Raw genomic sequence first — 24,367 nt, 5'->3', positions numbered from 1 at the left:
ATATTAATTAAAACTAATAATTATTTATAAATCATACAAACTCACATTCCACACATTAAACACATTTTTGTACATTTAATTTTTATTTAAATAAATTTAATTTTTATAATAATTAACGATTTCATTATAAAACAAGCGGCAAGTCACCAAAGGCAGTAATTGATTGCACGAATCTTTAATGACTCAATAAATTAAAATGACCTATCAATTAAAAACGAACTTAAGCGTGTATAAATCCTGGAGATGAGCTGTAAGAAAACTTGTCCCGATGATAATTGAGTGAGTCTTGGGGATACGAAACGTCCATAAAGTCATCGTCTTCGTCATTTTCTTGGTCATTACTGTCGGTCGTTGACAGCGAGGGGTTTAAATCCACATTAGAGCCTTGGTAGTGCAGATAAATCGGGTCTATTTTTTGTGAGCTTCGGATTAAAACATAAGGATCGAATGGGAAAAATGTATCGAGCCATTTTACAAATCTGTTTGTTGTTTGTAGTACAGGTAAATTACTTCGGGAGTTGTGTTCCATTATTGAGTAGCAATAGGCCAATTGGTATGTTCGTGTTACTGCTGCGAAATGCTGAACTACTACCGGAAGACACACGCGCAGTGGATTCAAACGGCAGGAAATTATTTTTGTGAAATTTAATCCTTGGAGAAATAGTAGATCTAGAAAATAAAAATTGATATGGTCATTTATTTTCAATCATTTTTTATTTTTTTTTTAAAGACTTACTTTTTCTTGTGGACACAAGCTCTCGACTTCTAAATCCTACGATGTAGAAGACAGCTTGACATACTGAGTAAAACACCGTGTGTGCTCTAACGTCACTATTTCCACTTTCAAGACTATCTTGGGCGGCGATGTAGCTATGAATCCAATTAGTCATGTCTTGTAATAGTCCAGTTATTAAGCTAATAAAAGAAAATATGTATATGAGTGATTTGTTTGAAAAATTTGTGTAAAAAATTTGTTTCTCTAAGAATCCTAGAGAAAACTTAGAAAAATTTATTTCTTTGAGAATCCTAGAGAAATCCTAGACAAATCCTAGAGAAAACTTGGAAAAATTTATTTCTCTGAGAATCCTAGAGAAATCCTAGACAAATCCTAGACAAATCCTAGAGAAAACTTAGAAAAATTTATTTCTTTGAGAATCCTAGAGAAATCCTAGACAAATCCTAGACAAATCCTAGAGAAAACTTAGAAAAATTTATTTCTTTAAGAATCCTAGAGAAATCCTAGACAAATCCTAGAGAAAACTTAGAAAAATTTATTTCTCTGAGAATCCTAGAGAAATCCTAGACAAATCCTAGACGAATCCTAGAGAAAACTTAGAAAAATTTATTTCTTTGAGAATCCTAGAGAAATCCTAGACAAATCCTAGACAAATCCTAGAGAAAACTTAGAAAAATTCATTTCGCTGAGAATCCTAGAGAAATCCTAGACAAATCCTAGACAAATCCTAGAGAAAACTTAGAAAAATTTATTTCTTTGAGAATCCTAGAGAAATCCTAGACAAATCCTAGACAAATCCTAGAGAAAACTTAGAAAAATTAATTTCTCTGAGAATCCTAGAGAAATCCTAGACAAATCCTAGACAAATCCTAGAGAAAACTTAGAAAAATTTATTTCTTTGAGAATCCTAGAGAAATCCTAGACAAATCCTAGACAAATCCTAGAGAAAACTTAGAAAAATTTATTTCTTTAAGAATCCTAGAGAAATCCTAGACAAATCCTAGAGAAAACTTAGAAAAATTTATTTCTTTGAGAATCCTAGAAAAATCCTAGACAAATCCTAGAGAAAACTTAGAAAAATTTATTTCTCTGAGAATCCTAGAGAAATCCTAGACAAATCCTAGACAAATCCTAGAGAAAACTTAGAAAAATTTATTTCTTTGAGAATCCTAGAGAAATCCTAGACAAATCCTAGACAAATCCTAGAGAAAACTTAGAAAAATTTATTTCTCTGAGAATCCTAGAGAAATCCTAGACAAATCCTAGACAAATCCTAGAGAAAACTTAGAAAAATTTATTTCTTTGAGAATCCTAGAGAAATCCTAGACAAATCCTAGACAAATCCTAGAGAAAACTTAGAAAAATTTATTTCTCTGAGAATCCTAGAGAAATCCTAGACAAATCCTAGACAAATCCTAGAGAAAACTTAGAAAAATTTATTTCTTTGAGAATCCTAGAGAAATCCTAGACAAATCCTAGAGAAAACTTGGAAAAATTTATTTCGCTGAGAATCCTAGAGAAATCCTAGACAAATCCTAGACAAATCCTAGAGAAAACTTAGAAAAATTTATTTCTTTGAGAATCCTAGAGAAATCCTAGACAAATCCTAGACAAATCCTAGAGAAAACTTAGAAAAATTTATTTCTTTAAGAATCCTAGAGAAATCCTAGACAAATCCTAGAGAAAACTTAGAAAAATTTATTTCTTTGAGAATCCTAGAGAAATCCTAGACAAATCCTAGAGAAAACTTGGAAAAATTTATTTCTCTGAGAATCCTAGAGAAATCCTAGACAAATCCTAGACAAATCCTAGAGAAAACTTAGAAAAATTTATTTCTTTGAGAATCCTAGAGAAATCCTAGACAAATCCTAGACAAATCCTAGAGAAAACTTAGAAAAATTTATTTCTTTGAGAATCCTAGAGAAATCCTAGACAAATCCTAGACAAATCCTAGAGAAAACTTAGAAAAATTTATTTCTTTAAGAATCCTAGAGAAATCCTAGACAAATCCTAGACAAATCCTAGAGAAAACTTAGAAAAATTTATTTCTTTGAGAATCCTAGAGAAATCCTAGACAAATCCTAGAGAAAACTTGAAAAAATTTATTTCGCTGAGAATCCTAGAGAAATCCTAGACAAATCCTAGACAAATCCTAGAGAAAACTTAGAAAAATTTATTTCTTCAAGAATCCTAGAGAAATCCTAGACAAATCCTAGACAAATCCTAGAGAAAACTTAGAAAAATTTATTTCTTTGAGAATCCTAGAGAAATCCTAGACAAATCCTAGAGAAAACTTGGAAAAATTTATTTCTCTGAGAATCCTAGAGAAATCCTAGACAAATCCTAGACAAATCCTAGAGAAAACTTAGAAAAATTTATTTCTTTGAGAATCCTAGAGAAATCCTAGACAAATCCTAGAGAAAACTTGGAAAAATTTATTTCTCTGAGAATCCTAGAGAAATCCTAGACAAATCCTAGACAAATCCTAGAGAAAACTTAGAAAAATTTATTTCTTTGAGAATCCTAGAGAAATCCTAGACAAATCCTAGACAAATCCTAGAGAAAACTTAGAAAAATTTATTTCTTTGAGAATCCTAGAGAAATCCTAGACAAATCCTAGACAAATCCTAGAGAAAACTTAGAAAAATTTATTTCTCTGAGAATCCTAGAGAAATCCTAGACAAATCCTAGACAAATCCTAGAGAAAACTTAGAAAAATTTATTTCTTTGAGAATCCTAGAGAAATCCTAGACAAATCCTAGACAAATCCTAGAGAAAACTTAGAAAAATTTATTTCTTTAAGAATCCTAGAGAAATCCTAGACAAATCCTAGACAAATCCTAGAGAAAACTTAGAAAAATTTATTTCTTTGAGAATCCTAGAGAAATCCTAGACAAATCCTAGACAAATCCTAGAGAAAACTTAGAAAAATTTATTTCGCTGAGAATCCTAGAGAAATCCTAGACAAATCCTAGACAAATCCTAGAGAAAACTTAGAAAAATTTATTTCTTTGAGAATCCTAGAGAAATCCTAGACAAATCCTAGAGAAAACTTGGAAAAATTTATTTCTCTGAGAATCCTAGAGAAATCCTAGACAAATCCTAGACAAATCCTAGAGAAAACTTAGAAAAATTTATTTCTTTGAGAATCCTAGAGAAATCCTAGACAAATCCTAGACAAATCCTAGAGAAAACTTAGAAAAATTTATTTCTTTGAGAATCCTAGAGAAATCCTAGACAAATCCTAGACAAATCCTAGAGAAAACTTAGAAAAATTTATTTCTCTGAGAATCCTAGAGAAATCCTAGACAAATCCTAGACAAATCCTAGAGAAAACTTAGAAAAATTTATTTCTTTGAGAATCCTAGAGAAATCCTAGACAAATCCTAGACAAATCCTAGAGAAAACTTAGAAAAATTTATTTCTTTAAGAATCCTAGAGAAATCCTAGACAAATCCTAGACAAATCCTAGAGAAAACTTAGAAAAATTTATTTCTTTGAGAATCCTAGAGAAATCCTAGACAAATCCTAGAGAAAACTTGGAAAAATTTATTTCTCTGAGAATCCTAGAGAAATCCTAGACAAATCCTAGACAAATCCTAGAGAAAACTTAGAAAAATTTATTTCTTTGAGAATCCTAGAGAAATCCTAGACAAATCCTAGACAAATCCTGGAGAAAACTTAGAAAAATTTATTTCTTTGAGAATCCTAGAGAAATCCTAGACAAATCCTAGACAAATCCTAGAGAAAACTTAGAAAAATTTATTTCTTTAAGAATCCTAGAGAAATCCTAGACAAATCCTAGACAAATCCTAGAGAAAACTTAGAAAAATTTATTTCTTTGAGAATCCTAGAGAAATCCTAGACAAATCCTAGACAAATCCTAGAGAAAACTTAGAAAAATTTATTTCGCTGAGAATCCTAGAGAAATCCTAGACAAATCCTAGACAAATCCTAGAGAAAACTTAGAAAAATTTATTTCTTTGAGAATCCTAGAGAAATCCTAGACAAATCCTAGAGAAAACTTGGAAAAATTTATTTCTCTGAGAATCCTAGAGAAATCCTAGACAAATCCTAGACAAATCCTAGAGAAAACTTAGAAAAATTTATTTCTTTGAGAATCCTAGAGAAATCCTAGACAAATCCTAGACAAATCCTAGAGAAAACTTAGAAAAATTTATTTCTTTGAGAATCCTAGAGAAATCCTAGACAAATCCTAGACAAATCCTAGAGAAAACTTAGAAAAATTTATTTCTTTGAGAATCCTAGAGAAATCCTAGACAAATCCTAGACAAATCCTAGAGAAAACTTAGAAAAATTTATTTCTTTAAGAATCCTAGAGAAATCCTAGACAAATCCTAGACAAATCCTAGAGAAAACTTAGAAAAATTTATTTCTTTGAGAATCCTAGAGAAATCCTAGACAAATCCTAGAGAAAACTTGGAAAAATTTATTTCTCTGAGAATCCTAGAGAAATCCTAGACAAATCCTAGACAAATCCTAGAGAAAACTTAGAAAAATTTATTTCTTTGAGAATCCTAGAGAAATCCTAGACAAATCCTAGACAAATCCTGGAGAAAACTTAGAAAAATTTATTTCATTGAGAATCCTAGAGAAATCCTAGACAAATCCTAGACAAATCCTAGAGAAAACTTAGAAAAATTTATTTCTTTGAGAATCCTAGAGAAATCCTAGACAAATCCTAGAGAAAACTTGGAAAAATTTATTTCTCTGAGAATCCTAGAGAAATCCTAGACAAATCCTAGACAAATCCTAGAGAAAACTTAGAAAAATTTATTTCTTTGAGAATCCTAGAGAAATCCTAGACAAATCCTAGACAAATCCTAGAGAAAACTTAGAAAAATTTATTTCTTTGAGAATCCTAGAGAAATCCTAGACAAATCCTAGACAAATCCTAGAGAAAACTTAGAAAAATTTATTTCTTTAAGAATCCTAGAGAAATCCTAGACAAATCCTAGACAAATCCTAGAGAAAACTTAGAAAAATTTATTTCTTTGAGAATCCTAGAGAAATCCTAGACAAATCCTAGACAAATCCTAGAGAAAACTTAGAAAAATTTATTTCTTTGAGAATCCTAGAGAAATCCTAGACAAATCCTAGACAAATCCTAGAGAAAACTTAGAAAAATTTATTTCCTTGAGAATCCTAGAGAAATCCTAGACAAATCCTAGACAAATCCTAGAGAAAACTTAGAAAAATTTATTTCTTTGAGAATCCTAGAGAAATCCTAGACAAATCCTAGAGAAAACTTGGAAAAATTTATTTCTTTGAGAATCCTAGAGAAATCCTAGACAAATCCTAGACAAATCCTAGAGAAAACTTAGAAAAATTTATTTCCTTGAGAATCCTAGAGAAATCCTAGACAAATCCTAGAGAAAACTTAGAAAAATTTATTTCTTTGAGAATCCTAGAGAAATCCTAGACAAATCCTAGACAAATCCTAGAGAAAACTTAGAAAAATTTATTTCTTTGAGAATCCTAGAGAAATCCTAGACAAATCCTAGACAAATCCTAGAGAAAACTTGGAAAAATTTATTTCTTTGAGAATCCTAGAGAAATCCTAGACAAATCCTAGAAAAAACTTAGAAAAATTTATTTCTTTAAGAATCCTAGAGAAATCCTAGACAAATCCTAGACAAATCCTAGACAAATCCTAGAGAAAACTTAGAAAAATTTATTTCTTTGAGAATCCTAGAGAAATCCTAGACAAATCCTAGAGAAAACTTGGAAAAATTTATTTCTTTGAGAATCCTAGAGAAATCCTAGACAAATCCTAGACAAATCCTAGAGAAAACTTAGAAAAATTTATTTCCTTGAGAATCCTAGAGAAATCCTAGACAAATCCTAGAGAAAACTTAGAAAAATTTATTTCTTTGAGAATCCTAGAGAAATCCTAGACAAATCCTAGACAAATCCTAGAGAAAACTTAGAAAAATTTATTTCTTTGAGAATCCTAGAGAAATCCTAGACAAATCCTAGACAAATCCTAGAGAAAACTTGGAAAAATTTATTTCTTTGAGAATCCTAGAGAAATCCTAGACAAATCCTAGAAAAAACTTAGAAAAATTTATTTCTCTGAGAATCCTAGAGAAATCCTAGACAAATCCTAGACAAATCCTAGACAAATCCTAGAGAAAACTTAGAAAAATTTATTTCTTTGAAAATCCTAGAGAAATCCTAGACAAATCCTAGACAAATCCTAGAGAAAACTTAGAAAAATTCATTTCGCTGAGAATCCTAGAGAAATCCTAGACAAATCCTAGATAAATCCTAGAGAAAACTTAGAAAAATTTATTTCTCTGAGAATCCTAGAGAAATCCTAGACAAATCCTAGACAAATCCTAGAGAAAACTTAGAAAAATTTATTTCTTTGAGAATCCTAGAGAAATCCTAGACAAATCCTAGACAAATCCTAGAGAAAACTTAGAAAAATTTATTTCTTTGAGAATCCTAGAGAAATCCTAGACAAATCCTAGAGAAAACTTAGAAAAATGTATTTCTCTGAGAATCCTAGAGAAATCCTACACAAATCCTAGACAAATCCTAGAGAAAACTTAGAAAAATTTATTTCTTTAAGAATCCTAGAGAAATCCTAGACAAATCCTAGACAAATCCTAGACAAATCCTAGAGAAAACTTAGAAAAATTTATTTCTCTGAGAATCCTAGAGAAATCCTAGACAAATCCTAGACAAATCCTAGAGAAAACTTAGAAAAATCTATTTCTTTAAGAATCCTAGAGAAATCCTAGACAAATCCTAGAGAAAACTTAGAAAAATTTATTTCTTTGAGAATCCTAGAGAAAACTTAGAAAAATTTATTTCTTTGAGAATCCTAGAGAAATCCTAGACAAATCCTAGAGAAAACTTAGAAAAATTTATTTCTTTGAGAATCCTAGAGAAAACTTAGAAAAATTTATTTCTTTGAGAATCCTAGAGAAATCCTAGACAAATCCTAGAGAAAACTTAGAAAAATTTATTTCTCTGAGAATCCTAGAGAAATCCTAGACAAATCCTAGACAAATCCTAGAGAAAACTTGGAAAAATTTATTTCTTTGAGAATCCTAGAGAAATCCTAGACAAATCCTAGACAAATCCTAGAGAAAACTTAGAAAAATTTATTTCTCTGAGAATCCTAGAGAAATCCTAGACAAATCCTAGACAAATCCTAGAGAAAACTTGGAAAAATTTATTTCTTTGAGAATCCTAGAGAAATCCTAGACAAATCCTAGACAAATCCTAGAGAAAACTTAGAAAAATTTATTTCTTTGAGAATCCTAGAGAAAACTTAGAAAAATTTATTTCTTTGAGAATCCTAGAGAAATCCTAGACAAATCCTAGAGAAAACTTAGAAAAATTTATTTCTTTGAGAATCCTAGAGAAAACTTAGAAAAATTTATTTCTTTGAGAATCCTAGAGAAATCCTAGACAAATCCTAGAGAAAACTTAGGAAAATTTATTTCTCTGAGAATCCTAGAGAAATCCTAGACAAATCCTAGACAAATCCTAGAGAAAACTTGGAAAAATTTATTTCTTTGAGAATCCTAGAGAAATCCTAGACAAATCCTAGACAAATCCTAGAGAAAACTTAGAAAAATTTATTTCTTTAAGAATCCTAGACAAATCCTAGACAAATCCTAGACAAATCCTAGAGAAAACTTGGAAAAATTTATTTCTTTGAGAATCCTAGAGAAATCCTAGACAAATCCTAGACAAATCCTAGAGAAAACTTAGAAAAATTTATTTCTTTAAGAATCCTAGACAAATCCTAGACAATTCCTAGACAAATCCTAGAGAAAACTTGGAAAAATTTATTTCTTTGAGAATCCTAGAGAAATCCTAGACAAATCCTAGAGAAAACTTAGAAAAATTTATTTCTTTGAGAATCCTAGAGAAATCCTAGACAAATCCTAGACAAATCCTAGAGAAAACTTAGAAGAATTTATTTCTTTGAGAATCCTAGAGAAATCCTAGACAAATCCTAGACAAATCCTAGAGAAAACTTAGAAAAATTCATTTCGCTGAGAATCCTAGAGAAATCCTAGACAAATCCTAGACAAATCCTAGAGAAAACTTAGAAAAATTTATTTCTTTGAGAATCCTAGAGAAATCCTAGACAAATCCTAGACAAATCCTAGAGAAAACTTAGAAAAATTTATTTCTCTGAGAATCCTAGAGAAATCCTAGACAAATCCTAGACAAATCCTAGAGAAAACTTAGAAAAATTTATTTCTTTGAGAATCCTAGAGAAATCCTAGACAAATCCTAGACAAATCCTAGAGAAAACTTAGAAAAATTTATTTCTTTGAGAATCCTAGAGAAATCCTAGACAAATCCTAGACAAATCCTAGAGAAAACTTAGAAAAATTTATTTCTTCGAGAATCCTAGAGAAATCCTAGACAAATCCTAGACAAATCCTAGAGAAAACTTAGAAAAATTTATTTCTTTGAGAATCCTAGAGAAATCCTAGACAAATCCTAGACAAATCCTAGAGAAAACTTAGAAAAATTTATTTCTTTGAGAATCCTAGAGAAATCCTAGACAAATCCTAGACAAATCCTAGAGAAAACTTAGAAAAATTCATTTCGCTGAGAATCCTAGAGAAATCCTAGACAAATCCTAGACAAATCCTAGAGAAAACTTAGAAAAATTTATTTCTTTGAGAATCCTAGAGAAATCCTAGACAAATCCTAGACAAATCCTAGAGAAAACTTAGAAAAATTTATTTCTCTGAGAATCCTAGAGAAATCCTAGACAAATCCTAGACAAATCCTAGAGAAAACTTAGAAAAATTTATTTCTTTGAGAATCCTAGAGAAATCCTAGACAAATCCTAGACAAATCCTAGAGAAAACTTAGAAAAATTTATTTCTCTGAGAATCCTAGAGAAATCCTAGACAAATCCTAGACAAATCCTAGGGAAAACTTAGAAAAATTTATTTCTTTAAGAATCCTAGACAAATCCTAGACAAATCCTAGACAAATCCTAGAGAAAACTTGGAAAAATTTATTTCTTTGAGAATCCTAGAGAAATCCTAGACAAATCCTAGAGAAAACTTAGAAAAATTTATTTCTTTGAGAATCCTAGAGAAAACTTAGAAAAATTTATTTCTTTGAGAATCCTAGAGAAATCCTAGACAAATCCTAGAGAAAACTTAGAAAAATTTATTTCTTTGAGAATCCTAGAGAAATCCTAGACAAATCCTAGAGAAAACTTAGAAAAATTTATTTCTCTGAGAATCCTAGAGAAATCCTAGACAAATCCTAGACAAATCCTAGAGAAAACTTAGAAAAATTTATTTCTTTGAGAATCCTAGAAAAATCCTAGACAAATCCTAGACAAATCCTAGAGAAAACTTGGAAAAATTTATTTCGTTGAGAATCCTAGAGAAATCCTAGACAAATCCTAGAAAAAACTTAGAAAAATTTATTTCTCTGAGAATCCTAGAGAAATCCTAGACAAATCCTAGACAAATCCTAGAGAAAACTTAGAAAAATTTATTTCTTTGAGAATCCTAGAGAAATCCTAGACAAATCCTAGAGAAAACTTAGAAAAATTTATTTCTTTGAGAATCCTAGAGAAATCCTAGACAAATCCTAGAGAAAACTTAGAAAAATTTATTTCTTTGAGAATCCTAGAGAAATCCTAGACAAATCCTAGACAAATCCTAGAGAAAACTTAGAAAAATTCATTTCGCTGAGAATCCTAGAGAAATCCTAGACAAATCCTAGATAAATCCTAGAGAAAACTTAGAAAAATTTATTTCTTTGAGAATCCTAGAGAAATCCTAGACAAATCCTAGACAAATCCTAGAGAAAACTTAGAAAAATTTATTTCTCTGAGAATCCTAGAGAAATCCTAGACAAATCCTAGACAAATCCTAGAGAAAACTTAGAAAAATTTATTTCTTTGAGAATCCTAGAGAAATCCTAGACAAATCCTAGACAAATCCTAGAGAAAACTTAGAAAAATTTATTTCTTTGAGAATCCTAGAGAAATCCTAGACAAATCCTAGACAAATCCTAGAGAAAACTTAGAAAAATTTATTTCTCTGAGAATCCTAGAGAAATCCTAGACAAATCCTAGACAAATCCTAGAGAAAACTTAGAAAAATTTATTTCTTTAAGAATCCTAGAGAAATCCTAGACAAATCCTAGACAAATCCTAGAGAAAACTTAGAAAAATTTATTTCTCTGAGAATCCTAGAGAAATCCTAGACAAATCCTAGACAAATCCTAGAGAAAACTTAGAAAAATCTATTTCTTTAAGAATCCTAGAGAAATCCTAGACAAATCCTAGAGAAAACTTAGAAAAATTTATTTCTTTGAGAATCCTAGAGAAAACTTAGAAAAATTTATTTCTTTGAGAATCCTAGAGAAATCCTAGACAAATCCTAGAGAAAACTTAGAAAAATTTATTTCTTTGAGAATCCTAGAGAAATCCTAGACAAATCCTAGACAAATCCTAGAGAAAACTTAGAAAAATTTATTTCTTTGAGAATCCTAGAGAAAACTTAGAAAAATTTATTTCTCTGAGAATCCTAGAGAAATCCTAGACAAATCCTAGACAAATCCTAGAGAAAACTTAGAAAAATTTATTTCTTTGAGAATCGTAGAGAAAACTTAGAAAAATTTATTTCTTTGAGAATCCTAGAGAAATCCTAGACAAATCCTAGAGAAAACTTAGAAAAATTTATTTCTTTGAGAATCCTAGAGAAATCCTAGACAAATCCTAGACAAATCCTAGAGAAAACTTAGAAAAATTTATTTCTCTGAGAATCCTAGAGAAATCCTAGACAAATCCTAGACAAATCCTAGAGAAAACTTAGAAAAATTTATTTCTCTGAGAATCCTAGAGAAATCCTAGACAAATCCTAGACAAATCCTAGAGAAAACTTAGAAAAATTTATTTCTCTGAGAATCCTAGAGAAATCCTAGACAAATCCTAGACAAATCCTAGAGAAAACTTAGAAAAATTTATTTCTCTGAGAATCCTAGAGAAATCCTAGACAAATCCTAGACAAATCCTAGAGAAAACTTAGAAAAATTTATTTCTTTAAGAATCCTAGAGAAATCCTAGACAAATCCTAGACAAATCCTAGAGAAAACTTAGAAAAATTTATTTCTCTGAGAATCCTAGAGAAATCCTAGACAAATCCTAGACAAATCCTAGAGAAAACTTAGAAAAATCTATTTCTTTAAGAATCCTAGAGAAATCCTAGACAAATCCTAGAGAAAACTTAGAAAAATTTATTTCTTTGAGAATCCTAGAGAAAACTTAGAAAAATTTATTTCTTTGAGAATCCTAGAGAAATCCTAGACAAATCCTAGAGAAAACTTAGAAAAATTTATTTCTTCGAGAATCCTAGAGAAATCCTAGACAAATCCTAGAGAAAACTTAGAAAAATTTATTTCTTTGAGAATCCTAGAGAAATCCTAGACAAATCCTAGAGAAAACTTAGAAAAATTTATTTCTCTGAGAATCCTAGAGAAATCCTAGACAAATCCTAGACAAATCCTAGAGAAAACTTGGAAAAATTTATTTCTTTGAGAATCCTAGAGAAATCCTAGACAAATCCTAGACAAATCCTAGAGAAAACTTAGAAAAATTTATTTCTTTAAGAATCCTAGACAAATCCTAGACAAATCCTAGACAAATCCTAGAGAAAACTTAGAAAAATTTATTTCTTTGAGAATCCTAGAGAAATCCTAGACAAATCCTAGAGAAAACTTAGAAAAATTTATTTCTTTGAGAATCCTAGAGAAATCCTAGACAAATCCTAGACAAATCCTAGAGAAAATTTGGAAAAATTTATTTCTTTGAGAATCCTAGAGAAATCCTAGACAAATCCTAGACAAATCCTAGAGAAAACTTAGAAAAATTTATTTCTTTAAGAATCCTAGACAAATCCTAGACAATTCCTAGACAAATCCTAGAGAAAACTTAGAAAAATTTATTTCTTTGAGAATCCTAGAGAAATCCTAGACAAATCCTAGAGAAAACTTAGAAAAATTTATTTCTTTGAGAATCCTAGAGAAATCCTAGACAAATCCTAGACAAATCCTAGAGAAAACTTAGAAAAATTTATTTCTTTGAGAATCCTAGAGAAATCCTAGACAAATCCTAGACAAATCCTAGAGAAAACTTAGAAAAATTCATTTCGCTGAGAATCCTAGAGAAATCCTAGACAAATCCTAGACAAATCCTAGAGAAAACTTAGAAAAATTTATTTCTTTGAGAATCCTAGAGAAATCCTAGACAAATCCTAGACAAATCCTAGAGAAAACTTAGAAAAATTTATTTCTCTGAGAATCCTAGAGAAATCCTAGACAAATCCTAGACAAATCCTAGAGAAAACTTAGAAAAATTTATTTCTTTGAGAATCCTAGAGAAATCCTAGACAAATCCTAGACAAATCCTAGAGAAAACTTAGAAAAATTTATTTCTTTGAGAATCCTAGAGAAATCCTAGACAAATCCTAGACAAATCCTAGAGAAAACTTAGAAAAATTTATTTCTTCGAGAATCCTAGAGAAATCCTAGACAAATCCTAGACAAATCCTAGAGAAAACTTAGAAAAATTTATTTCTTTGAGAATCCTAGAGAAATCCTAGACAAATCCTAGACAAATCCTAGAGAAAACTTAGAAAAATTTATTTCTTTGAGAATCCTAGAGAAATCCTAGACAAATCCTAGACAAATCCTAGAGAAAACTTAGAAAAATTTATTTCTTTAAGAATCCTAGAGAAATCCTAGACAAATCCTAGAGAAAACTTAGAAAAATTTATTTCTTTGAGAATCCTAGAGAAAACTTAGAAAAATTTATTTCTTTGAGAATCCTAGAGAAATCCTAGACAAATCCTAGAGAAAACTTAGAAAAATTTATTTCTCTGAGAATCCTAGAGAAATCCTAGACAAATCCTAGACAAATCCTAGAGAAAACTTAGAAAAATTTATTTCTTTGAGAATCCTAGAGAAATCCTAGAGAAATCCTAGACAAATCCTAGACAAATCCTAGAGAAAACTTAGAAAAATTTATTTCTTTGAGAATCCTAGAGAAATCCTAGACAAATCCTAGACAAATCCTAGAGAAAACTTAGAAAAATTTATTTCTTTGAGAATCCTAGAGAAATCCTAGACAAATCCTAGACAAATCCTAGAGAAAACTTAGAAAAATTTATTTCTCTGAGAATCCTAGAGAAATCCTAGACAAATCCTAGACAAATCCTAGAGAAAACTTAGAAAAATTTATTTCTTTAAGAATCCTAGAGAAATCCTAGACAAATCCTAGACAAATCCTAGAGAAAACTTAGAAAAATTTATTTCTCTGAGAATCCTAGAGAAATCCTAGACAAATCCTAGACAAATCCTAGAGAAATCTTAGAAAAATTTATTTCTTTAAGAATCCTAGAGAAATCCTAGACAAATCCTAGAGAAAACTTAGAAAAATTTATTTCTTTGAGAATCCTAGAGAAAACTTAGAAAAATTTATTTCTTTGAGAATCCTAGAGAAATCCTAGACAAATCCTAGAGAAAACTTAGAAAAATTTATTTCTTTGAGAATCCTAGAGAAATCCTAGACAAATCCTAGAGAAAACTTAGAAAAATTTATTTCTCTGAGAATCCTAGAGAAATCCTAGACAAATCCTAGACAAATCCTAGAGAAAACTTAGAAAAATTTATTTCTTTGAGAATCCTAGAGAAATCCTAGACAAATCCTAGACAAATCCTAGAGAAAACTTAGAAAAATTTATTTCTTTGAGAATCCTAGAGAAATCCTAGACAAATCCTAGACAAATCCTAGAGAAAACTTAGAAAAATTTATTTCTTTGAGAATCCTAGAGAAATCCTAGACAAATCCTAGACAAATCCTAGAGAAAACTTAGAAAAATTTATTTCTCTGAGAATCCTAGAGAAATCCTAGACAAATCCTAGACAAATCCTAGAGAAAACTTAGAAAAATTTATTTCTTTGAGAATCCTAGAGAAAACTTAGAAAAATTTATTTCTTTGAGAATCCTAGAGAAATCCTAGACAAATCCTAGAGAAAACTTAGAAAAATTTATTTCTCTGAGAATCCTAGAGAAATCCTAGACAAATCCTAGACAAATCCTAGAGAAAACTTAGAAAAATTTATTTCTTTGAGAATCCTAGAGAAATCCTAGACAAATCCTAGAGAAAACTTAGAAAAATTTATTTCTTTAAGAATCCTAGAGAAATCCTAGACAAATCCTAGACAAATCCTAGAGAAAACTTGGAAAAATTTATTTCTTTGAGAATCCTAGAGAAATCCTAGACAAATCCTAGAGAAAACTTAGAAAAATTTATTTCTTTGAGAATCCTAGAGAAATCCTAGACAAATCCTAGACAAATCCTAGAGAAAACTTAGAAAAATTCATTTCGCTGAGAATCCTAGAGAAATTCTAGACAAATCCTAGATAAATCCTAGAGAAAACTTAGAACAATTTATTTCTTTGAGAATCCTAGAGAAATCCTAGACAAATCCTAGACAAATCCTAGAGAAAACTTAGAAAAATTTATTTCTCTGAGAATCCTAGAGAAATCCTAGACAAATCCTAGACAAATCCTAGAGAAAACTTAGAAAAATTTATTTCTTTGAGAATCCTAGAGAAATCCTAGACAAATCCTAGACAAATCCTAGAGAAAACTTAGAAAAATTTATTTCTTTGAGAATCCTAGAGAAATCCTAGACAAATCCTAGACAAATCCTAGAGAAAACTTAGAAAAATTTATTTCTTTGAGAATCCTAGAGAAATCCTAGACAAATCCTAGACAAATCCTAGAGAAAACTTAGAAAAATTCATTTCGCTGAGAATCCTAGAGAAATCCTAGACAAATCCTAGACAAATCCTAGAGAAAACTTAGAAAAATTTATTTCTTTGAGAATCCTAGAGAAATCCTAGACAAATCCTAGACAAATCCTAGAGAAAACTTAGAAAAATTTATTTCTTTGAGAATCCTAGAGAAAACTTAGAAAAATTTATTTCTTTGAGAATCCTAGAGAAATCCTAGACAAATCCTAGAGAAAACTTAGAAAAATTTATTTCTCTGAGAATCCTAGAGAAATCCTAGACAAATCCTAGACAAATCCTAGAGAAAACTTAGAAAAATTTATTTCTTTGAGAATCCTAGAGAAATCCTAGACAAATCCTAGAGAAAACTTAGAAAAATTTATTTCTTTAAGAATCCTAGAGAAATCCTAGACAAATCCTAGACAAATCCTAGAGAAAACTTGGAAAAATTTATTTCTTTGAGAATCCTAGAGAAATCCTAGACAAATCCTAGAGAAAACTTAGAAAAATTTATTTCTTTGAGAATCCTAGAGAAATCCTAGACAAATCCTAGACAAATCCTAGAGAAAACTTAGAAAAATTCATTTCGCTGAGAATCCTAGAGAAATTCTAGACAAATCCTAGACAAATCCTAGAGAAAACTTAGAAAAATTTATTTCTTTGAGAATCCTAGAGAAATCCTAGACAAATCCTAGACAAATCCTAGAGAAAACTTAGAAAAATTTATTTCTCTGAGAATCCTAGAGAAATCCTAGACAAATCCTAGACAAATCCTAGAGAAAACTTAGAAAAATTTATTTCTTTGAGAATCCTAGAGAAATCCTAGACAAATCCTAGACAAATCCTAGAGAAAACTTAGAAAAATTTATTTCTTTGAGAATCCTAGAGAAATCCTAGACAAATCCTAGACAAATCCTAGAGAAAACTTAGAAAAATTTATTTCTCTGAGAATCCTAGAGAAATCCTAGACAAATCCTAGACAAATCCTAGAGAAAACTTAGAAAAATTTATTTCTTTAAGAATCCTAGAGAAATCCTAGACAAATCCTAGAGAAAACTTAGAAAAATTTATTTCTTTAAGAATCCTAGAGAAATCCTAGACAAATCCTAGACAAATCCTAGAGAAAACTTAGAAAAATTTATTTCTTTGAGAATCCTAGAGAAATCCTAGACAAATCCTAGAGAAAACTTAGAAAAATTTATTTCTTTGAGAATCCTAGAGAAATCCTAGACAAATCCTAGACAAATCCTAGAGAAAACTTGGAAAAATTTATTTCTTTGAGAATCCTAGAGAAATCCTAGACAAATCCTAGACAAATCCTAGAGAAAACTTAGAAAAATTTATTTCTTTGAGAATCCTAGAGAAATCCTAGACAAATCCTAGACAAACCCTAGAGAAAACTTAGAAAAATTTATTTCTTTAAGAATCCTAGAGAAATCCTAGACAAATCCTAGAGAAAACTTAGAAAAATTTATTTCTTTGAGAATCCTAGAGAAAACTTAGAAAAATTTATTTCTTTGAGAATCCTAGAGAAATCCTAGACAAATCCTAGAGAAAACTTAGAAAAATTTATTTCTCTGAGAATCCTAGAGAAATCCTAGACAAATCCTAGACAAATCCTAGAGAAAACTTAGAAAAATTTATTTCTTTGAGAATCCTAGAGAAATCCTAGACAAATCCTAGACAAATCCTAGAGAAAACTTAGAAAAATTTATTTCTCTGAGAATCCTAGAGAAATCCTAGACAAATCCTAGACAAATCCTAGAGAAAACTTAGAAAAATTTATTTCTTTGAGAATCCTAGAGAAATCCTAGACAAATCCTAGACAAATCCTAGAGAAAACTTAGAAAAATTTATTTCTCTGAGAATCCTAGAGAAATCCTAGACAAATCCTAGACAAATCCTAGAGAAAACTTAGAAAAATTTATTTCTTCAAGAATCCTAGAGAAATCCTAGACAAATCCTAGACAAATCCTAGAGAAAACTTAGAAAAATTTATTTCTCTGAGAATCCTAGAGAAATCCTAGACAAATCCTAGACAAATCCTAGAGAAAACTTAGAAAAATCTATTTCTTTAAGAATCCTAGAGAAATCCTAGACAAATCCTAGAGAAAACTTAGAAAAATTTATTTCTTTGAGAATCCTAGAGAAAACTTAGAAAAATTTATTTCTTTGAGAATCCTAGAGAAATCCTAGACAAATCCTAGACAAATCCTAGAGAAAACTTGGAAAAATTTATTTCTTTGAGAATCCTAGAGAAATCCTAGACAAATCCTAGACAAATCCTAGAGAAAACTTAGAAAAATTTATTTCTTTAAGAATCCTAGACAAATCCTAGACAATTCCTAGACAAATCCTAGAGAAAACTTAGAAAAATTTATTTCTTTAAGAATCCTAGAGAAATCCTAGACAAATCCTAGAGAAAACTTAGAAAAATTTATTTCTTTGAGAATCCTAGAGAAAACTTAGAAAAATTTATTTCTTTGAGAATCCTAGAGAAATCCTAGACAAATCCTAGAGAAAACTTAGAAAAATTTATTTCTTTGAGAATCCTAGAGAAAACTTAGAAAAATTTATTTCTTTGAGAATCCTAGAGAAATCCTAGACGAATCCTAGACAAATCCTAGAGAAAACTTAGAAAAATTTATTTCTCTGAGAATCCTAGAGAAATCCTAGACAAATCCTAGAGAAAACTTAGAAAAATTTATTTCTTTGAGAATCCTAGAGAAAACTTAGAAAAATTTATTTCTTTGAGAATCCTAGAGAAATCCTAGACAAATCCTAGACAAATCCTAGAGAAAACTTAGAAAAATTTATTTCTTTGAGAATCCTAGAGAAATCCTAGACAAATCCTAGACAAATCCTAGAGAAAACTTAGAAGAATTCATTTCGCTGAGAATCCTAGAGAAATCCTAGACAAATCCTAGACAAATCCTAGAGAAAACTTAGAAAAATTTATTTCTTTGAGAATCCTAGAGAAATCCTAGACAAATCCTAGACAAATCCTAGAGAAAACTTAGAAAAATTTATTTCTCTGAGAATCCTAGAGAAATCCTAGACAAATCCTAGACAAATCCTAGAGAAAACTTAGAAAAATTTATTTCTTTGAGAATCCTAGAGAAATCCTAGACAAATCCTAGACAAATCCTAGAGAAAACTTAGAAAAATTTATTTCTTTGAGAATCCTAGAGAAATCCTAGACAAATCCTAGACAAATCCTAGAGAAAACTTAGAAAAATTTATTTCTCTGAGAATCCTAGAGAAATCCTAGACAAATCCTAGACAAATCCTAGAGAAAACTTAGAAAAATTTATTTCTTTGAGAATCCTAGAGAAATCCTAGACAAATCCTAGAGAAAACTTAGAAAAATTTATTTCTTTAAGAATCCTAGAGAAATCCTAGACAAATCCTAGACAAATCCTAGAGAAAACTTGGAAAAATTTATTTCTTTGAGAATCCTAGAGAAATCCTAGACAAATCCTAGAGAAAACTTAGAAAAATTTATTTCTTTGAGAATCCTAGAGAAATCCTAGACAAATCCTAGACAAATCCTAGAGAAAACTTAGAAAAATTCATTTCGCTGAAAATCCTAGAGAAATTCTAGACAAATCCTAGACAAATCCTAGAGAAAACTTAGAAAAATTTATTTCTTTGAGAATCCTAGAGAAATCCTAGACAAATCCTAGATAAATCCTAGAGAAAACTTAGAAAAATTTATTTCTCTGAGAATCCTAGAGAAATCCTAGACAAATCCTAGAAAAATCCTAGAGAAAACTTAGAAAAATTTATTTCTTTGAGAATCCTAGAGAAATCCTAGACAAATCCTAGACAAATCCTAGAGAAAACTTAGAAAAATTTATTTCTTTGAGAATCCTAGAGAAATCCTAGACAAATCCTAGACAAATCCTAGAGAAAACTTAGAAAAATTTATTTCTCTGAGAATCCTAGAGAAATCCTAGACAAATCCTAGACAAATCCTAGAGAAAACTTAGAAAAATTTATTTCTTTAAGAATCCTAGAGAAATCCTAGACAAATCCTAGACAAATCCTAGAGAAAACTTAGAAAAATTTATTTCTTTAAGAATCCTAGAGAAATCCTAGACAAATCCTAGAGAAAACTTAGAAAAATTTATTTCTTTGAGAATCCTAGAGAAAACTTAGAAAAATTTATTTCTTTGAGAATCCTAGAGAAATCCTAGACAAATCCTAGACAAATCCTAGAGAAAACTTAGAAAAATTTATTTCTTTGAGAATCCTAGAGAAATCCTAGACAAATCCTAGACAAATCCTAGAGAAAACTTAGAAAAATTTATTTCTTTAAGAATCCTAGAGAAATCCTAGACAAATCCTAGAGAAAACTTAGAAAAATTTATTTCTTTGAGAATCCTAGAGAAATCCTAGACAAATCCTAGACAAATCCTAGAGAAAACTTAGAAAAATTTATTTCTTTAAGAATCCTAGAGAAATCCTAGACAAATCCTAGAGAAAACTTAGAAAAATTTATTTCTTTGAGAATCCTAGAGAAAACTTAGAAAAATTTATTTCTTTGAGAATCCTAGAGAAATCCTAGACAAATCCTAGACAAATCCTAGAGAAAACTTAGAAAAATTTATTTCTCTGAGAATCCTAGAGAAATCCTAGACAAATCCTAGACAAATCCTAGAGAAAACTTAGAAAAATTTATTTCTTTAAGAATCCTAGAGAAATCCTAGACAAATCCTAGAGAAAACTTAGAAAAATTTATTTCTTTGAGAATCCTAGAGAAAACTTAGAAAAATTTATTTCTTTGAGAATCCTAGAGAAATCCTAGACAAATCCTAGAGAAAACTTAGAGAAATTCATTTCTTTGAGAATCCTAGAGAAATCCTAGACAAATCCTAGAGAAAACTTAGAAAAATTTATTTCTCTGAGAATCCTAGAGAAATCCTAGACAAATCCTAGACAAATCCTAGAGAAAACTTAGAAAAATTTATTTCTTTGAGAATCCTAGAGAAATCCTAGACAAATCCTAGACAAATCCTAGAGAAAACTTAGAAAAATTTATTTCTTTGAGAATCCTAGAGAAATCCTAGACAAATCCTAGACAAATCCTAGAGAAAACTTAGAAAAATTTATTTCTTTGAGAATCCTAGAGAAATCCTAGACAAATCCTAGACAAATCCTAGAGAAAACTTAGAAAAATTTATTTCTTTGAGAATCCTAGAGAAATCCTAGACAAATCCTAGACAAATCCTAGAGAAAACTTAGAAAAATTTATTTCTCTGAGAATCCTAGAGAAATCCTAGACAAATCCTAGACAAATCCTAGAGAAAACTTAGAAAAATTTATTTCTTTGAGAATCCTAGAGAAATCCTAGACAAATCCTAGACAAATCCTAGAGAAAACTTAGAAAAATTTATTTCTTTGAGAATCCTAGAGAAATCCTAGACAAATCCTAGACAAATCCTAGAGAAAACTTAGAAAAATTTATTTCTCTGAGAATCCTAGAGAAATCCTAGACAAATCCTAGACAAATCCTAGAGAAAACTTAGAAAAATTTATTTCTTTGAGAATCCTAGAGAAATCCTAGACAAATCCTAGACAAATCCTAGAGAAAACTTAGAAAAATTTATTTCTTTGAGAATCCTAGAGAAATCCTAGACAAATCCTAGAGAAAACTTAGAAAAATTTATTTCTCTGAGAATCCTAGAGAAATCCTAGACAAATCCTAGACAAATCCTAGAGAAAACTTAGAAAAATTTATTTCTTTGAGAATCCTAGAGAAATCCTAGACAAATCCTAGACAAATCCTAGAGAAAACTTAGAAAAATTTATTTCTTTAAGAATCCTAGACAAATCCTAGACAAATCCTAGAGAAAACTTAGAAAAATTTATTTCTTTAAGAATCCTAGAGAAATCCTAGACAAATCCTAGACAAATCCTAGAGAAAACTTGGAAAAATTTATTTCTTTGAGAATCCTAGAGAAATCCTAGACAAATCCTAGAGAAAACTTAGAAAAATTTATTTCTTTGAGAATCCTAGAGAAATCCTAGACAAATCCTAGACAAATCCTAGAGAAAACTTAGAAAAATTCATTTCGCTGAGAATCCTAGAGAAATCCTAGACAAATCCTAGACAAATCCTAGACAAATCCTAGAGAAAACTTAGAAAAATTTATTTCTTTAAGAATCCTAGAGAAATCCTAGACAAATCCTAGAGAAAACTTAGAAAAATTTATTTCTTTGAGAATCCTAGAGAAAACTTAGAAAAATTTATTTCTTTGAGAATCCTAGAGAAATCCTAGACAAATCCTAGAGAAAACTTAGAAAAATTTATTTCTTTGAGAATCCTAGAGAAATCCTAGACAAATCCTAGAGAAAACTTAGAAAAATTTATTTCTCTGAGAATCCTAGAGAAATCCTAGACAAATCCTAGAGAAAACTTAGAAAAATTTATTTCTTTGAGAATCCTAGAGAAATCCTAGACAAATCCTAGACAAATCCTAGAGAAAACTTAGAAAAATTTATTTCTTTGAGAATCCTAGAGAAATATTAGACAAATCCTAGACAAATCCTAGAGAAAACTTAGAAAAATTTATTTCTTTGAGAATCCTAGAGAAATCCTAGACAAATCCTAGACAAATCCTAGAGAAAACTTAGAAAAATTTATTTCTTTGAGAATCCTAGAGAAATCCTAGACAAATCCTAGAGAAAACTTGGAAAAATTTATTTCTTTGAGAATCCTAGAGAAATCCTAGACAAATCCTAGACAAATCCTAGAGAAAACTTAGAAAAATTTATTTCTTTAAGAATCCTAGACAAATCCTAGACAATTCCTAGACAAATCCTAGAGAAAACTTAGAAAAATTTATTTCTTTGAGAATCCTAGAGAAATCCTAGACAAATCCTAGAGAAAACTTAGAAAAATTTATTTCTTTGAGAATCCTAGAGAAATCCTAGACAAATCCTAGACAAATCCTAGAGAAAACTTAGAAAAATTTATTTCTTTGAGAATCCTAGAGAAATCCTAGACAAATCCTAGAGAAAACTTAGAAAAATTTGTTTCTCTGAAAATTTTATTCAAAAAATTATTTGAAAAAAAATGAACTTACGTGATAGGAATAAAATTTCCACGCGCTAGTAAACTTGCGATATAAGAAACTGCGGACTGACGAATGATGGGCGCAACATTAGGATTGGATACTTTCTGCCAGAGCCAATTGAGAAAAGCTTCCGCAACGGCTGTTTTGAAACTGCAGATGTAGAACATGATGAATTGTACGTGATGGGAAGCGTGGGTGTGCAGAACAACTTTTTCAAACGGCTGTAGAAGTTCAAAGTAAATTTTTTTAAGGTTGTCCTGATTTAAGTCACCGTCCGGATGACAGTACTCTTCAACATAAATCATAAGTATGTCCATGCATATGTCCAGAGTGTGCGCCAGCGGGTGATCCGAGTCAGCTTTGTCGGTTTCTTTGACCGAGTCTATTTTAAATACTTCTTCGTCCTCGTCCTCGTCTTTCTCGCGATAATTTTCAATTTCCGTTCGCGGTACATTGACATCCAGGATTGTTAATCTATATAATTAAACATAAGTAATTAGTTATTTAAATAAAATACATAAGTATATATGATTATTTTATTACTTTTCGATTATTGTTGAGATTATTTCAGATCTCAGTTGCGGCGCGTATTCAATTATTTGTAACGAAAAATACATATATACTTGATGTGAGTGTGCTGATTTTTTATAATAAGGATAATGTGTCCTTAAAGACTGTACCAATATTGTGCTTGACCTAAAAAAATTAAAAATATACAATGCTCATATTTTTATATTCTGACATTTGAATAAAAATTCAAACAATTATCAAAAAACTTACATGGGAACAATTTTCAAAAATTTGAAAATGACATTGTGGACATGATTCAGCTTAATGATGTCTTGCTCTCCAGGTTTACCGTCTTCCCATTCCTTATCCTCATCACTGACTTTGAACAAACAAATCAGCTGGTCAATAACCAGCTTACAGTGATAAGAATGAACGCAAACCAAATCTTCTAGAAAAGCCTTGTAAGCATCAGTAGCTTCCTCACCGCGATCTGTCCAGTTTATTTTAACCAAAGCATTCACCAAAAATTTGTGATCATTTCCCAGCAGTGATATACAAGGCCTTACTTCCTGGAGCAGCTCCACAAATTCATTGTCCTACAAAATTAATAAATTAGCGCCAGAATTTAAACCCAATCGTCAACTCATCAAGTGATAAAATCCTATACCTTGATATTTGCGTCCCTCAAAGTACTGATAAGATTCTCGTAAGACTTTCTCTCGATAGGAGACTGATAATTTAAAAGAATATTTTTCAAATTCTTGGGCAACTGAAACGTTACACGATTTCTACTACTCGGGACGTTGGAGCTAGCAGTTTTTCCTTTCAAAATTGATGATATGGTGGTTGCTGTCGATCTTGATGACACCACAGACATCTGAAAAATTTATCGTATTATTGATACTCGAAATTACAACTAAATGTGCAAGCGGCATTGAGGTTATAAATTAACCGAGCAAAAAAAAATTTCATACATACTTTTTATAAATAAAATTATCTCGGCTTATCAGTAAAATGAAAAATATCTTCCTCTGATGCTTCGACCACTAATTAAAATGATTACTTTGATAAATAGTATAGTATTTTCCGCAATATTGTCACAGAGCACATGTTTTTATTTTAAATTTCCGAACGTGTCTGAACGTGTCAAAGTATTTAAAGTGTTCACTTTCACCATCATTTAGAATTAAAAAATAAAAAACAATTTTA

The 24,367-nt window shown here is 30.0% G+C and overlaps 1 protein-coding gene across 1 annotated transcript; it reads right to left on the bottom strand.

Moving 5' to 3' along the window:
• Positions 1–60: 60 nt before the first annotated feature.
• On the bottom strand, positions 61–24,352 carry LOC103578068 (RNA polymerase I-specific transcription initiation factor RRN3). The gene is made up of 7 exons (XM_014445318.2): positions 24,137–24,352; positions 23,826–24,035; positions 23,429–23,754; positions 23,192–23,344; positions 22,658–23,122; positions 737–915; positions 61–669 (listed from the first exon to the last, which is right to left on the bottom strand). The coding sequence occupies exons 2-7, from the start codon at positions 24,033–24,035 to the stop codon at positions 221–223; spliced, it is 1,782 nt and encodes a 593-aa protein (XP_014300804.1). The 5' UTR covers positions 24,137–24,352; the 3' UTR covers positions 61–220.
• Between the last annotated feature and the right edge of the window lie 15 nt (positions 24,353–24,367).

This window comes from Microplitis demolitor, chromosome 2 (genome assembly GCF_026212275.2).
Source record: "Microplitis demolitor isolate Queensland-Clemson2020A chromosome 2, iyMicDemo2.1a, whole genome shotgun sequence".
NCBI classification, from domain to species: Eukaryota; Metazoa; Arthropoda; class Insecta; order Hymenoptera; family Braconidae; genus Microplitis; species Microplitis demolitor.
Note: the sequence above shows the minus strand (reverse complement) of the source record. Positions and strands in the feature narration are given on the sequence as shown.

What these genes read in the sequence shown, in the direction of transcription:
- LOC103578068 (XM_014445318.2), bottom strand. Translation starts at nt 24,035, where the DNA reads ATGTCTGTGGTGTCATCAAGATCGACAGCAACCACCATATCATCAATT. An exon ending in TTTTTGAAAATTGTTCCCAT is followed by an intron (nt 23,345 to 23,428) that starts GTAAGTTTTTTG and finishes TAATTTTTTTAG; the next exon opens with GTCAAGCACAATATTGGTAC. An exon ending in GGAAATTTTATTCCTATCAC is followed by an intron (nt 916 to 22,657) that starts GTAAGTTCATTT and finishes TTCTTTTATTAG; the next exon opens with CTTAATAACTGGACTATTAC.